This window comes from Sinohyriopsis cumingii, chromosome 15 (assembly GCF_028554795.1).
Source record: "Sinohyriopsis cumingii isolate HCF-2022 chromosome 15, ASM2855479v2, whole genome shotgun sequence".
NCBI classification, from domain to species: domain Eukaryota; kingdom Metazoa; phylum Mollusca; class Bivalvia; order Unionida; family Unionidae; genus Sinohyriopsis; species Sinohyriopsis cumingii.
In genome coordinates, this window is record NC_142975.1 from 133,353,281 (window position 1) to 133,370,795 (window position 17,515).

The 17,515-nt window shown below is 35.9% G+C and overlaps 1 protein-coding gene across 1 annotated transcript in view; it reads right to left on the minus strand.

Moving 5' to 3' along the window:
• LOC149782808 (HAUS augmin-like complex subunit 4) overlaps positions 1 to 17,515 on the minus strand; it is a 54,583-nt gene that overhangs the window by 8,835 nt on the left and 28,233 nt on the right. The window contains exons 6-7 of the mRNA XM_089934326.1: positions 9,426 to 9,565; positions 267 to 397 (exon numbers count right to left, since the gene is read on the minus strand). Of these exons, the coding sequence (XP_089790452.1) occupies positions 267 to 397; positions 9,426 to 9,565 (271 nt within the window). The remainder of the gene's footprint in view (positions 1 to 266; positions 398 to 9,425; positions 9,566 to 17,515) is intronic.

The following is a 17,515-nucleotide window of genomic DNA, read 5'->3' on the forward strand; positions in this document are numbered from 1 at the left end:
CTGATCAAAATGATGCACATAATGTAAACCACAAGGAGGGCCATTTTGGCCATTTGTTTCCCCTTCAGACTGATAAATGCTAATTATTTATGAAAATACAGTCTGGGCAGGACAGAATCAAAAGTGACAACAAAACTGAGGCTGAAATTGGCAGAACACAAGAAAACTCAGAATAACATTACTAAAGTGGACTAAATTGTGCAGCTGCATTTGTTATGGTTCTGTAATACATAGGGATCAATTTAGTCAGGTTCCAATGTACTCACTTTATCTTGAGACACATGGCATCACATTTTGCAATAAGCCACTCAGCGGTAAAAGCATCATATTCTGGCTGATTCCTGAGCCTATACTTAGAAATCAGGGTCTCCAGCAATCTTAAGGAATCCAACAAGGTCTGAAAGCAAGAAAAGCATTATTTTTCTAGTAAAATGTTTCTTCGATAATACTTAATCAATCATAATATCTTAAGAGAACTACTACTACCTTGCAAATCCATCCTTCCTAGACTAAAACTACTTAGTTAAAAAAATTACAATTTAACTGCCCATCTAGGTGACAGAATAATCTTCCCTTGATACAGAGATTGGTGCCAGATCATGTGAATGCGTCAGTTACTACTTGAGCAGAAGTCATGCTCTCTATATGGATGCAATTGTTGGGAGGCTGCATGTGTATTATGATTGGTAAATATTATTGTTGAAATATATTTTACTAGGAAAAAATTGGTTTCTTCTTCAAATATCTAATCTGATCATAATAACTAATGAGAACACGTAAGAGGTGCAGGGAGTTACATCCTTTTACCCCAGAGAGGCCATTTCTGATCATATAATATATGTGAGATAACTTCTACATAATCTGACAAGAGAACAGATATCATATGTCAGTGAAAAATTCTCATCTCAAATTAACAAATAATGACTTTATAATGAATTTACAAATCATTGGCAAATCAAATTAAGATTTCAACATTTGAGATAAAGGTTGTGTGCACCTCATGTCTGACTTAGATAACTTGAACATCAAAAGTCAAAATACCAAATTTTCACAAAAGATATTTTTTAAGTTTTCTTGACTCTTTTTGCAGAAACTAAGGATGCAAGCTTTTGTAAAATGAATGCTTACTGTGCAGCATGAACTGATGTGATCATTATCATGTCACTGATATGAAATTGCTTGTTACTCATATGTATGATAGCACTCTGACAAAGACCACATAAAATGATGTGGTTGCAACTTCTTTCTCTTATCTGACATAAAAATGTGTACAGCATTGCTGGACATGGTGTATAAAAGTGGCTGCATTCAGACATCAGTATCATATTTCACATGCCATTGATGAACAGGTGTGTTACTATACTTTTTACACAAATTACTCTTGCATTTGCATCATGTGAATTGACTAAAAACATCCAGCCCTGTTAGACACAAGTATTCCAAGTACTAAAATATGTGCACTTTTGAACTAATACATCAGATTCATTCAGAGTAAAAGATATCACAATGCATACAAAGTGGATTTTTCATAAAGATGTAAATACAGTTTAGAATCACAGCAATTTCATGGAATTGCCTGCTGAACAGCTAGAAGTTGCTTTATTCTTAAAACCAGAAATATTATTTCTCAGTAAATGTTATTATTTGGCTCTCTTATAAAACAGGAAGCTTTACAGTAAATTATGTTCACCAAAATTCTCCAATCACATTAATGTAAGGAATTAATTCTGCTAAGTCCATAACTGTGCTATCCCATAGACGTGATGATGTCTGTCTATATAGAATTGACAAAGGGAATTAACTCTTACATATTACCTCCCTTTACCCAACAATGTGATACCAAATTTCGTCAAGTTTTAACTAAAGCACTTTTTGAGACAGGATGCTCACACTGCTTGAAGGTTGGGAGGGATTTAATGTAATGTGATTGGATAAGTATTTTCTGAGAAACATAATTTACTATAAAATTTCCTTTCTCTGAAAATACACTGCCCAATCACATTCATATTAGAAGAACAGGAGGAGGAGGAGGAAATCCTGACCATCCAACCTCTACCTAAACTCATGCTGTAGGGTCAAAAGAACTATCTACTTTTAGGATTAGACTTTCCTAATGATAGGTTATACACCTGAATATAATTGTATGTGTATGTACACGTGCATGGAACTACCCTGTAGGCTCCTGTACTTGACAGATGATTGAAAAGGAAGATATCTTGAGTGAATCCAACTAAAGTTGACAGGTCTAATTAAGGATGTGGCTGAGTTCAGAATGGCGTGGTTTGGTGCCTGTCTGGGCAGAATCATGGGATCCTTGAGATTCAAATTTGTATTGAGAGGTCATGTCACACAAATAAAATGAGTCAAAAAGTGGACTGGGCATGATTACCAATTTATTCTATTATATATTTAGACAATGCACTGAAAGACAAGGCCCGGTATGTCATGTTTTCCTATTTTTAGTGGGAGCACAAGCTTCTGGCATTTGGACTGGATGGATTTTGTGTCCTTTAGATAGATTTGGAGAGCACATACTGAATCCTGTAACCTTGCCTCTCTTGAAGGATCAATTGATGAGAGGGGTCATAAATCATTTTCTGGTTGCCAGTAGAGCAAAGCATGTTCTTAACATTCAAACCTTGTTTTGTCATTAAAATGACTAAACTGTCAGAACAAAACTGTAGGTAGTCTGAACCCATGGACAGAGCATGGAGCTCATTTACTCTTAATGCTGATGTCAAGGCTATCAGAGATCATCTCTTGTAAGCTTCTTGTTTCAGTGGGACAGTGGACAAAGGTTCAAACTTAGAAGAGCCTTGCTAACATCCACGATAGATTCTACTTTGAGAACAGGGTTAGAGGGCGAGATCAGAATAGATAAAAGTTGATTAACAACTCCAAGAGATCTTTGTTGTCACCAAAGTCAGAATGTGAAAGAAATTGTGCAGTATTATCATTAATTGTTATCAGTGCTAGCTTCTTGCTTTCAGTGAGAACAAGAAAGAAGTTAGGAAGCTGGAGAATGGAGTCATTTCCCCTTGTATACTTTTCAAGTGGACGGCCATATTACTAATGAGATCCTCTCCACAACTCACAACGGGAATTGTTCCCTATTCAGTAAATGCCAGACAAGAACCATGCATGAAGCATTTATCTGGACATTAGTGAAAGATTTGTTACTGTGGCTGTTTGAGATGGTTCAGGGTCAGAAGGATTTTTTTGTGGCACATCAGTAGCCACGGCAAGCATATTGGTGACCCAAGACTTGTCTCATCAGAGAGGGGCAATCAAGATTATTTTGTAATATGTGCCCCTCATTCTCTGGATTAACTTTGGATCAGAACTAATTGGGGGGGGGGAGAGAACACTGGCCTATATTCATTCCCAGTTGACTGAGAGGGCATCAACGTGCTCATACATTCAGATCTGGGAATCCTGGACTGCTTGCATACTAACACGATGGTCTGGTACACCTGACTAGGCTGACTGCTAGGGTACAGATGGCTGGGTTGGTATGACTGGCTGTTTTGGCTGGTTAGACTGCTGCACTTTTGCCATTGAGCATTTTGGGTGCGGCTAGGTCAGCTGTTTGGCCAGAAGGTCGGTTGGCTCATTGGTCTGAGCAGCAGTCTGCATAAGATGTTGGAAAATCAATAAATTTGTAGCAAAATGTAAATAGAAGCAAAATAGATAAATGGGTGGAGAGAAAATATGTATTTGTGTCAAACGGCTCTGCATTTAGCAAGAGATAACATAGATATAACGTATTTTCATGTCTTAGTTATCTGCGTTACAAAACATGACAGTCCAGAAGATACAGTCAAAGCAGCAAAGTACTTGCTGCACATGGACATGCTGCATTAAGTACAAGTACAAAAGCCATTACTAAATCCTAAGTTAAATTCAGCTCTTATAATGCAAACACAGTAATATGATATGCTGGTCAAGAAACATGGCGGCCATGTAACCGCCACTTTTACAGATTCAACCAAGCCTATTGTGAAAGAAATCCCTTCTTCTGGTACACCAATTCTAACATTGAAATTACTACAAGCAATGGTCTAATTTAACTATGTTACCTTTGATTTAGACCAAATTTCTGATACCTGAATTAAAATTGGTGCTCCTCTGATTGTAGTCGCATTTGGTTCCGCATATAACAGCTTTTGGAACTCCTACATCAGTGGTGCAACCCAAGTTGACTGACCATGGGAATCCCGCTGGAGAAGTCCCTGTCTGCACTCTCAAGCACTACTTTGAAATGCACAGAGATAAGTTGCGTCACAAGCAAACACCTCTTCCTTCAGGTGAGAGACAGGACAGTGGATATCACCCCTCAAGCCTTTGCTTTGTGGCTGAAGTGGGGTTCTCTGATATAACTAGGCTCTGTAGCCAAAATCGGTTACTCTCCATTGGTCACCAGAGTCATCACTCACTCTCTTCCATATGCAAGTAGAGAACAGTAACCATGCAAGATCCTGTTTGCGCTCTCAAGCACTACTTTGAAATGCAGAGACAAGTTATGACACGAGCAAATGCCTCTTCCTCAGGTGAGAGCCAGGACACTGGATATCACTCCTCAAGCCTTGCTTTGTGGCAGAAGTGGGTTGTATGCTCAGTGTACTCTGATGTCTCACCAGATAAGAGTTCCCTCACAAAGATTATGGCTCAGAAGCTTGGAGCCATCTCTTTAAGCCTTGTGTTCAACATTTCAATCCAGGAAACAGAAGTTGTTAGCTGGCATGCTGAATCAACCTTCTAAAGTTTTTATCTCAAAGATTTAGTGTCGCAGCTGAAAACCTTACATCTTGTTGGTCCAGTGGCGGCAGCACAGACGGCAGCCAGAGCCAAATAGATCAATCAACACAGCCTGTTAGCTTTGCTGGATTTGTCAGTGAAATTTTGTACTTACAGTACAACCTGTTTTGATAGACTACCCCTTCTGACAAAAAATAATGGTCTCTCAAACAGATGGTCTCCCATGAAAAGTAATAATACCATATTATCAATAAATCTGTGCAGGTAGAACATGGTCTCTTGAGACAGGTGGTCTCTCAGGACAGGTTTTACTCTAAAAAGATTGCAATATTCATCTTCTTTTCCATATGTTAGGATCACAGGTCAAGTGACCCCAGACTGTGTTCATACATGCCAACCCCTGGTGAGGAAAAAGTGTAATCCAAGTGATGAAAAAGAGTAATCCGAGCAGAAAAAGAGTAACCCACATATAACATGATAAAAATTCAATGAGCATATGTACAAAATGATTTATTTACCACTCTGGTCTTTTAACATCATTTACGACTTCAAGTTCTTATATGTTGCACTTTTCGCTTTAGAAAGCAACTGACTGTCATGCTGCATTTCAAAACAGTTAGTACCAGCTTAGACCTTGAAAGTTTTGCACACCAGTAGAGCCTGGATCTGAAATAAGTTTTATTTTTGTTAACAATACTGAACAATCACACAAAGTCAGCATTTGAATGGTAAATAACCAATATTCCTTTCATAACCTGACAAAGAAGAGGAAATTTATATCTTAAAATGAGTGGGTCTTTTTGCTGGGAAATAAGGTGCTGTTGCACACCAGCTGTCTGCATAAGGTACGTGTCAGGTAGAATGCCAGATTGATACTTCAGGAAATCTCCTAGATAATCCGAGGTAGACAAGGGTAGCAATAGAGAGGGAAAACTCTTGACAAAGAATCTTAAATTTTAAAGATTTTTGACCGTCTCTAACAAAGTGCATCAAATAACAGGGACAACCTGTTATGTACACTGATTGTGACACTTTCAAAAAAAGGATGCAACTCCTTTATGAATTCCAGTCATCACTGATGTATTATCAGCTTAAAACCAATACAGTTCCATCAACTTATGTCATGTTTCTTCAAAGAATTATCAAACAAACCAAAAATATTTTCTCCAGTGGAATCTACAGTTCATTCTGGTAATGAAAGAAGAACACTCATGACTTTGCCATCTTCATTGTCAAAGTATCTAACAAAGACTTTGTGCAACTTTTTCTCATTATACTCACTACTCCCATCTGTGGCAATGCAAAACAGCTATATTTTCATGGCTTCTGCTATTTTAAGTGAAGTATCTTCAGCTGAACATAGAACAATATTAGATGATATGATTCATGCACATGCATATTTTTCAGCAATTTTTTCTTCTTCAAGAATCATCCATTTGAACAAAGGACCAACGCGGTCTGCTTCTGCTGAGGGTATCTGTGTTTTATTAAAAACTCGTTAAATAACATCTCTGCATTATAAAATTTGTGCCTGCACTTGAGTTGTGCTTCAAAAAAGAAGTTAACTTTGGTAATGGAGTTAGTAAGACAACATAATCCGATGTGTTTCTTTGTTTTCAAGTATTTTTCCACATCAACTTTACCACCATGACCAATATTAAAATCCTTTCCACACAGCCTGCAATAGGTGTAATACTGCCCTAGAATGGAATGCTGTATTATGTCATTCATGTATTCATATTTTAATCTTTGGAGGATTCTGTTTTTTTTGGGTGGTTTTTTTCTGATCCATGTGAAACTGAAAACCACTTTTGCTCAAACACATGCATCATCTAGAATAAATCTGACTTGACTTTTACCTACAGACTGGTTCTTCTGTACAAAATATGAATTAGAACAAAGAATCTGAGAGCAAAGATTCAAAATTAGACAACCAGTCTGTTTTTCCTGAACTAAGCCATACAGTGGGTATCAAATAGAATATATTGATAGTGTGAGGAAAGTACATGCAGGTCTATTGTACTCCTGTATAAAAGCCATTAGACATGACCTACAATGCACTGTAGATTGGTTCTCTAACAAACATGTATCATAACAACGAATCTGAGGTCAAAGGTTTGAAAGTAGAAACCAGCATGTTTCTTGGAAAAAGGACAGCTGCTATAAATAGAGCATATTAATACTGTCAGAAAAGTGCAAGCAAATCTATGGACAAGTGTACTCTTATGTTATGTTTACATAGAAACAGTCTTTTCTTGAATATGATATGTGGGATTAATGGGATGTTAATACAAATGAGAAAAAGTACTGATTTCTTTTGGAGGGGGATATACTGAAAAAGCATTATTCCATATACAGTCAAGTGTAAAGAATAATTTACTGAAACACATCAATGATTACGCCAAATGCATAATGGTTGGCTTGTATGTGTGTTGTTTATGTAATTAGGAGAACGGATTATAGGTCATGGCGGAATCCAGCTATTTTTCCCTAGAAGGATACCCAAGGTAGAGGTCAGATACTGTGTCCCCTCCTATTACTTATTCTTCTAACATAATATGATTGGAGAATTAATCTGACAGAGAAAGCAAATTTTTAAGTACATTATGTATGTGTGTGTGTGATTTGGCTTTTTAACATAGCTTTAAAACTTTTTTCAGTCATGTTGCTACGATGTCTGCAGTATAGCAGTTTATAGATATGTCCAGCACTGGGGCATCATGCCACAGACATGTAGCATTATGACCCACTCAGTCACATTATCCTGACACCAGGCCAACTAGTCCTAACACTAACCTCTTAATGCTGAGTGCCAAGCAAGGAAGCTGCTAGTACCAGTCTTTGGTATGGCTTGGGCCAGGCTTTGAACCAAATTACATTTCTACAAGAATACTTACCAAATCACGTTACTTACAAACCCTCCCATCCACCCAGCAATGCGAGCATCCTCATTAGTATTTCACTCAGCTTAAAACTAGCTAAACCTTATGGTGCCAAGGGGAAGTAATGGTAAGAGTTATTGCCCTTTGTTTAAATAGAGCGGAAAAGCTAATATTCATCTTTTGGTAGGGCTGGATTCACAAGGTAGTAGGCTAACATTCCTAAAGTAATGTAGGTATTCTCTGAGAAACATAACTGACCTAAAAATCTACTTTCTTTTTTTAAACTTCTGAGTGTTGAAACTATCTCAGTTATTTTAACAGCATTAAGATTTTTAAATTAGCTGCTGTGGCAGCCATACTGGATACAAGATCAGCACCATTTTCATTTATATCAAACATGACAACACCAAAGATTTTTGGTGAAAACCCAGTGTCAATATGACCATCCATTTTGGAGTATTTCTGACAGGATTTTCAATATGCTTATTGTGGCAGCCATATTGGATATGTGCAGGGCAGTATTTTCATTTGGAACCATCTAGATATCCCAAGACTTCTGGTAAAAACATTATGTTCATATGACCATCAAATTTGGAGGAGTAGAAATAATATAATTTTCACAATGACTGCCATGGTGGACATGTTGGATGTCTGATTTGCATAATTTTCATTCAGGACCAACATAAGAAGTCTCCTGATGAAAACTCAATGCTGATGCAACTTTCCACGTAGAAGGTGTAGTAACAAAAATATTTTCAAAACGATTGCAATTGCCATGAACATTGAAGTCAGATCAGCACCATTTTCATTCATGACCAACTGGACATCATAATTATTCTTTGGATGAAAACCCTATGCTGATATGACTATCCATGTAGTAGGAATAACGATAACAACATTTTCAAGATGGCTGCCAATGAGGCCATAATGGATGTCAGACTTGCAAATTTTCATTTAGTACCAAGTAGACAACTTTAGAAATCTTCTGGTAAAAAACCAAATGTTAATATGACTTCACATCTGGGAGGAAAAGAAAATAATTTTCAAGTTGGCCACTGTGCCTGCCATATTTGATATCATATTGGCACAACTTTTATTTCAGATCAGCAAGACACCATAAGAAATCATGAAAACCCTATGCTAATATGACTTTCTGTTTGGGAATAGCAACAAAAAGATTTTCAAGATGGCCACTGTGGAAACTGCATTGGATATCCAAGCAGAACCATTTAACTTAGGTTCAACTCAACGTCGTACAAAGTCTTCTGGTGAAAAGCTGATGTAAATACAACTTTTTGTTCAGAAATAGAAATAACAAGATGGGTGCCATGGTGGCCATGCTGGATGTCAGACTGGCACCATTTTCATTAGGATCAAATTAACCTTTGGAACAACATGTTCGTAAAGTGACATGGTAATTCTGCATGTAGTTTACAAGGAGTTGCTCTAACAACCTTGTGTTAACAAATGGACAAATGTTAGATAATGGACAACATGCTCTTCAATGACAATGCTATAAAGAAAAATTACATTATTCAATTTTAATAATTCCAATATTTAACAGTTAATGACCTGCTGTAAATCTGTATTCTGTCTTTCTGAGTGTCATACTGAAAAATCTAACACCAATATACCCATTTCTTTGGGTATATGATAAGCAGTTTATAATCTTTAACCTGTGTAAATATGATGAAAGTTATCTTTCTTATTAGAGGCCTCTTAAGAGGGAGGTCCTACTGAGATTGATATTGGATATACAGAGATGGAACAGGTCACAGTTTGTACCTGATAATACAGCCAGAACTGTTTATCTCTTTTCAATGTATCCTCATGAAGCAGTTTCTTTTCTTCCTCCAGCTTCTGTATGTCTGCTTCCACCAGGGCTGGTAACTGAGATGATCTGGCAAACATTAATTTGCTGCTTTCTATAAATAAATTAAAAAAAACCTCTAAAAACAACAATAAACATTATCCAGCATTTCTTCTCTTTAGGTTCAATATTAGGAACAAGAGATATGCATTAGTCTGGAATTTTCCTATCCCAGCCTTAAAAACACCATCTACGTAAGGCATTTGATCTTCTTCCTCATTATGGAGTATTCTTCAGTAAGGTGTCACACAATATCACATACTGCTATTTTGGACTTGCAAAATGTTTGTAGCAGATCTACTTTTTAAATGCAGTTATGTGGTATTAAAAAGATCAGTACAATGAAATCATTTCCTTTGAATTTCTGATTAGTGATCCACCAAACTTAAGTTGGATAGAAGGAGAGCAAATGTTTTTTTAAAAAGCATAAATTTATTTCAACAATACAGTGGTATCCCTTTTATACTATCTCCTCATTTACATTGCCAGATTTATAGGTAACAATGAGTTTGTGTACAAAGTGCCCCTCATGTGTGGCCACCCCTCTGTTGCAACATGCGACCAGCACAGTAGTAAAAAAACAAACACTTTGGCAAATTTCTACTGGGCGCCCATCAATCCCAACGATCGGTTACCAGGGTACATGATCAAAAGAAAATTGTATCAAATGTGAACTTGAACTGCTTTATTGTAGGCTCACACATGCCAACCCCCAAGAGAGGTATAAGCATAATTTATTACTTATATTGTTGTTGTTGTAGGGTTTAATGCCATTTTCAGCACACGATAGGCTATACATGGCGGCCAGTATTAATGGTGGAGGAAGAACCCGGGAAAACCCCGGAAAGACCCAGCGACCCTCGAGAAGCTACTGGTAAGCTTTCTCACATACCCACACTGGCCGAATCTGAGACTCAAACCTACGCAGATAGAGGTGAAATGGCAGTGATCCGTAATGGAGAGCGCTTTAGACCACTCGGCTATTACTTATATAAGTGGTAAAAAGCATAATCTTAATATAAAAAGAGCAATCTATATATATTACATGCCATAATAACAGAAAACTATGAAAAACATACATTTATTTTATTTAATGTACATTTATTTTTGCTACTTACCTTAATCTGCAGTTAAATTTTTTGTCACAAATCGGCTAAATCCATGTGGAATTTAGTGGTTAATACAAAAGTATAGACACAAAAGAAACTGATATATTATTTATGCATAACATTCATTTAACTAGTCAACGTGTCTACAGCAACTTTCACAAATAGTTGTAAAGTCCACAAATGATGATTGTTGTAGTATCCTTGACCTGCCATGGTGCGTTCCTTAATGATGGTCCAGTGCAACATCTTTTTAAATTTAACAAAATCCCTCTCCTCTAACATTTTTCAGTCAAATAATATCCAACAGTCATATTGATATAGCCCATTTTTAAAAATGATATCTGACATATTTATTTTCAGTTTAGAAGATTCAGCTACACATGTAGTATCAAAATAGAATGAAAGATCTGCCAACCCTGATGAATCCGTTTCAGTAAGGCAATTGATTTGTTTCCGTAAGATTGACCAGTTTTCAGTAAGGTGTAACAAAATATCAATAACTGCTATTGTAAAGCTGGAAAATGTAATTAAAAGTTCAATGCATTGACTATAAACATTATGTTCAACTGAAAAGTCTGTAAAGTACGTGCAGACTTTATTTAAAACAAACAACAGTTCCAAACCCTATGCAGCTCAATGACTTGTTGCTATCTCTCAACTAGACATAATTCTTGGAAATTCTTTTCCATTTCACATGACAACGGCAACCATACTCAAATTGGCATGTGATGTCCAATAAACGTAATTGTGTCCTTTCCAGCTTTTATCCATAAGAATCTGAATACTCCATTTTATATTTCTGTTTTGATTATTAACACTTTTCTAGAAGCTTATTTTCCCATTTGTCTTAAACATGCATCGCTTTCTGGATGCCATTTCTAAAAATTCTATAATCAACAATTTGATTATGCAGACGCTTCAACAAACAGGTGCAGTTTAAAGCGTCTGCGGTGCTGCTGTAAAGTTAGTCTGGCTTCCTGACTAATTTCACTATTTCTAAGATGAAACCAGGATCCAAATAAAACCCGGATGAACCAATTATCCAGATTTGTTGTCAACGATCATTTTCCCATAGTTATTGCTAGTATGCCATAAGTCCGTATTTTAAGGGTAATTTTCGTGAGACTTACGTCAAAATCATAAGAGTTGGCAGGTCTGGAATGAATCTATGACAAGTGGTATTGCATCCCATCTGTTTTCTTGGAACTGTTTCATGTAAAATTAATGCAAAAATTACCATATTTACATATGTGGTCAATTGTTATTAGATTTATTTTTCAGTGTTATTAAATAACAAAGATTTCCCTTATATTTAAATATTTCAGTGAAAAATTTCAGTCTGTATAGTTGTCCATTTCATTCATTTTTTCCTAACATGGTATAAGAAGTGCATGTTAAGGTAACCAAGTATTTGTGTTGCCTTTGCTGTTACAAAAATATGTCTTGGGTTTCCCGCTATTAAAAAAAAAAAAAAAGAGTCCAGTAAAAATGACATGTGAACAGCAACCCTGACTTGAACAGCTAATACTTGCTCCAGGGCCACAAACTTGAGGCAAAAATGGCATTAGTTAAACTGGACGTTTATACTGTGCTTTCTTTTATTTGAATTGTAGTACCTATTTAAATTTTATTTTGTTGAATATTTCTTAATCAGTACGTACTGTTGCTGTTGACGAAAGGTATTATCCTAGTAAATGTCAACAGGATCTCAAACCAAGCGTGTTTAAGTCACAAGAAAAATGGTACACGAACCATGAACAGGAATGACGTTAGGACAATCTAGCTTTAAATATCAGCATTGATTCTTAAATAGGTTGCACGAGAAAAGAAAGAACTGTCCTCCTTTCATTACATGTATTGTATAGTACATGTATGACAAGTGAATTGTAAGCAACCATACAAACCCCTGTGACGATGAATAAATGCGCACAAGACACGAAACTGTAATAACTGATGTGTGTCTCAATCTGAATTTGGAATACGTTTTTTTAATACAGGTACACAAATGTTCATTAAATGGGTTATTATTAACCTGCGTACCTGGGGCCCTGAGTGGCCGAGTGGTCTAAAGCGCTCTTCGTTATGGATCACTGCCATCTCACCTCTGTCTGCGCCGGTTCGAGTCTCGGACTCAGGCAATGTGGGTATGTGAGAAAGCTTGCCAGTAGCTTCTCATGGGTCAGTGGTTCTTTCCGGGGTTTTCCCGGGTTCTTCCTCCACCATTAATACTGGCCGCCATGTATAGCCTATTTTGTGCTGAAAAATGGCGTTAAACCCCACAACAACAACAACAACCTGCGTACCTGGGTATCCATCAGCGTCTTTATCCACAACCAATATTTAATTCATACTGTAAGGTAAGTAATCTTTCCGATGTCTGTTTCCATATGTCAGGTTTTCATTATCGAGATAATTATCTACAAATGCAGACGTTTACAGAAAATGGGCTCAGCAATGTTGTGGTAGTGTTTTGGGCTTCACAATGCTGTTGAATTATTCTTTTGGATGATTATGACCAGATGTAATCATTAAGATCATAACTTGGTCAACATAGGCTAAATATTGCTTTTGTGGATCCAAACACAAACAGAAATGCACCTTGAACAAAACAGGGTCTCAAGCTAAGGCCCAAAAATCGTGTGACAGTACATGTATCACATCCGTTATAAATAAGGCCTTTCATTTACTCTATGAAAGTTCTGTCTTATGATTAAACTGCAGTACAATTAGCAACATAGGAAAAAGCCATAACGAAAGCTTAACATGTCAGCACGTAAATGGAAAATTTGTACATTAGAAAAACAAAGTCCAAGTTAATCAACTTCATGATAATGGGAAGACTTCCTGAGTTCTTGCCAAAAAAAACCTGAATTTAGAAAGAATCAAATTAACAGCATCATAAGGAGAATATGCTGCAGCAGTTGGAAAACAGAGTAAATAGAAAGAGAAGGATTCTGAATGCCAATTGATGCATGTACCAAGATTTAAATAATGGTTTTTGAATGGCTTAGCTGTGAACATAACCCAAACAAAATTGGATAAATATTTCACACTTAAGAATTAAGAACTATCGATGTATGTTGACTTCAAATAAGTCTATTCTTGAGACAAGAAGAACCTTTATATAACTGTTACTTTTTCATTGAAGAAGTGACAAGTTTTGAAGTTACATGTAACTTTCTTACTCATATACATACATACACTTATCACAGGTATAGTCCCCCATTGGAAAGGCCACTTTCCCACTACAGTGTTTCATCTGTATTAAAATGTGCTATGAAAAAATCATTTCATGGAAAACAGATATAATAATGTTTTCCTAGTTTGAAAATTAATCATAAAAACAACAAATAAAAATCCTGAGAGATTTGATAGGCTTATTCCTTACCATAAATGCATGCCATCCACAAAATCTGTAATGATAGATGCTTGTAAATTCAAGTACTGTGTGGAAACAGAAAATAGAATGACAGATAGATGTATTAATATAAAATATGCTCTGACCTATGGTTTTAATTTTATGCTTTATGGCACAGCAACATAAGCAGGTAATTCAGTGATGAGGAAACTGGACTACAGTTCCTTGCCCAAGGATGCAAAATGGTAGCTTTTATTAAAGTCTTGATATAAGGTGGAAATATAAAAGCCTTTTTCACCAGGACAACATGTCCAAAAGATAGTTCAAAAGAATTAAAACTGGTCAGTTTACAAATACAACAAGATCTCAATATTCAGAAACATCATTTTTAATATCCGGCAAATAAAAATGATGTAAGACCTAGTGGTAAGTTTTGACGACTTTCAAATGACCAAACAAACGAGTTTCATAGGCTATATTTAGAATTTCCTGTCTATACGACTTAGGTACCACTGTGGTGTCAACTTCGATAGCCCTCTGAAACAAACAGGAGATCTCAATATCCATTTCCTGTTCAGCGACATTTGATTGTCATTTGTCACCTTGATTAGACATAAGAGGATAAGTGATTAAAAGAGGATCACAATGATCAATACGTTTTGATTGATCAGTAACAGAAGCAAAAGTGACCTCATCAAAAGACTGATCAGTGCATGTGTCAGCCAAAGGAATAGTATCCTGATCAACTTCATTCTCAAGAGCCATAGCTCTAGTAACTGCACTAGCTGGGTAAAAGTCAGGGATTTTATTTTAGGATCAACCTTTTGATCCAAACAAAGCTTGTCAGTTACAACTGAATTAACCACAACCATATCACCAGCTAAGGTGGCGCTATACAGTTTCGCATTTTGCATAGGGTTAGGAATTTAAAGAAAAAGAATGTCCCCGGCTTTCCTCACTGGTTATACTGGCTATTTAAAAAAGACCTTGTATATCTTAGGTATAATGCAAAGAACCTTTAATTCCCTTTATTTTGGTGTATGATTGATGGGTGTACTATGGGTTATAGAGTATACAGCTTGGCCTTACTTCAAATGTGCACCTTTCAAAAAAGTGCTAGCTCTACTTGGTCATTTTCACTTCCTGAACTTCAGAGGTCAGTTGTATAAAAAAGAGCCGATAACTTTTTTTACATTTTATATATTTGGTAATTCATTCATTGCACTTTCAGAAGCTGGTATTGTCTAGTCTGGCAAAATTCATTTTCCCTATTTTAATAGCTGCTATGTATAGTGTACTTTAGACTAATTCAGACTGATTTTTTAACACAAGGGAGCAGTCATTTTAGTTAGCAGTGTGCTTAAATCGTGTAAAATTTCCAAAAGTACAATATCCAAAAGAAATATCATCCACATTACATTAATGTAGCATAGAGATATGCAAACATTCTCTCCACTGTGCATGTTTTAAATGCGAACTACTTCACCTTACATACGTCACTCTCTCAAAAGTACATATTATCTGGTGAGCGCCACCATAAAGAAGATGTAGGTATTATTTTTTTATGATTTAATTATGTTTATATGGCTGAAACATTTAAGTCGCAAGCATGAAAACAATCCTTATGAATTATTCTCCTGCATTTTTCCCCACAGAACAGTATTTATGAGTGTCAGAGTCTCTAACAAGTCCAGCCTCCCCCCCCCCCATGATAAAAGTGAGCTATTTTAAGAATGCACATTACATTTTGTAAACATAGCAACCAATGTTATGCTGAATGACAGGAACATGAAACTAGCCAGAATTATTTCTGAGATATCAACAATGAATTTTACAATTAGAAAAGGGAGGTAACTCATCAGCTTCATAAAGGTCAAAGGTCAAAGTGTAAAATATTTGCCTATTGTTTAATATGGAAGAAGCGAATTCACTTTCTCTTCATTTATTTTTTTATTTCATTGCAAATAAATGAAAAGAAACATTTTCAACATATATTTCTGTCACTTATTGCAACAGTTTTAAATTTAAGTTGACTCTATTCCTATATTCTAAGTCTTCTAATTTCCCCATAATTAAGGTCACTACTCACACAAACATACCTCATGGCAAATTATGTAAGCAAGAGAAAAATGATCATAATTAGCTTATTTTCATGCTTAAATGCAATATGAATGTACCATTTTATTCAGAACATCATACATAATTATATGAAAATAAAAAAAAATAATTGCAAACATTTTTTTATTTTCTTTAAGGTGGCGCTATACAGTTTCGCATTTTGCATAGGGTTAGGAATTTAAAGAAAAAGAATGTCCCCGGCTTTCCTCACTGGTTATACTGGCTATTTAAAAAAGACCTTGTATATCTTAGGTATAATGCAAAGAACCTTTAATTCCCTTTATTTTGGTGTATGATTGATGGGTGTACTATGGGTTATAGAGTATACAGCTTGGCCTTACTTCAAATGTGTACCTTTCAAAAAAGTGCTAGCTCTACTTGGTCATTTTCACTTCCTGAACTTCAGAGGTCAGTTGTATAAAAAAAGAGCCGATAACTTTTTTTACATTTTATATATTTGGTAATTCATTCATTGCACTTTCAGAAGCTGGTATTGTCTAGTCTGGCAAAATTCATTTTCCCTATTTTAATAGCTGCTATGTATAGTGTACTTTAGACTAATTCAGACTGATTTTTTAACACAAGGGAGCAGTCATTTTAGTTAGCAGTGTGCTTAAATCGTGTAAAATTTCCAAAAGTACAATATCCAAAAGAAATATCATCCACATTACATTAATGTAGCATAGAGATATGCAAACATTCTCTCCACTGTGCATGTTTTAAATGCGAACTACTTCACCTTACATACGTCACTCTCTCAAAAGTACATATTATCTGGTGAGCGCCACCTAAGTCACTGCCTAGTAATAAATGAACACCCTCAATGGGTAAAGAAACTACAGTGCCAACAGTCACTGGTCCTGAAAGCATGTCTGAATATTAAATTAACATTATGGAGAGGAATTTGAAAAAAAACATACTCTACTCCCTGAATAAGAACACTTTCATTAGAAGAAGACTTCTCAGACAAAGGCAAAGTACCTGACAATAAAAAACTCAAAGAAGCTCCCGTGTCTCTTAAAATTTTAATATGGATAGGATTGGTCAAATCACCAATAAGTGATAAGGAACCCTTCGACATGAATGGATCATTATTCTCCATAATAGAATCAGACTGAGGTTGGGATTTATTTGACCCCACAAATGTATTGTTTCCAATACATAACCAAACCTTGACCTATGAGAAACAAGAGCATTTGGAACTGCTCTGTCTTTATTTTGATGCTTTTTTTTTTTTTAAAGCAATCAGAAATAATGTGCCCCATTTTCTTGCAATAAGTGCATATAGGAAGAGATATGGGTTTCTGACCAGTCTTATCAGACATTTGATTCTGATTAGTTGTACCAGATCAAAATTTCTAAGTATTCGATTGAGACCGATTTGGTTTCCTACCAACCATTTGCTGAAAGGAAAACTTAT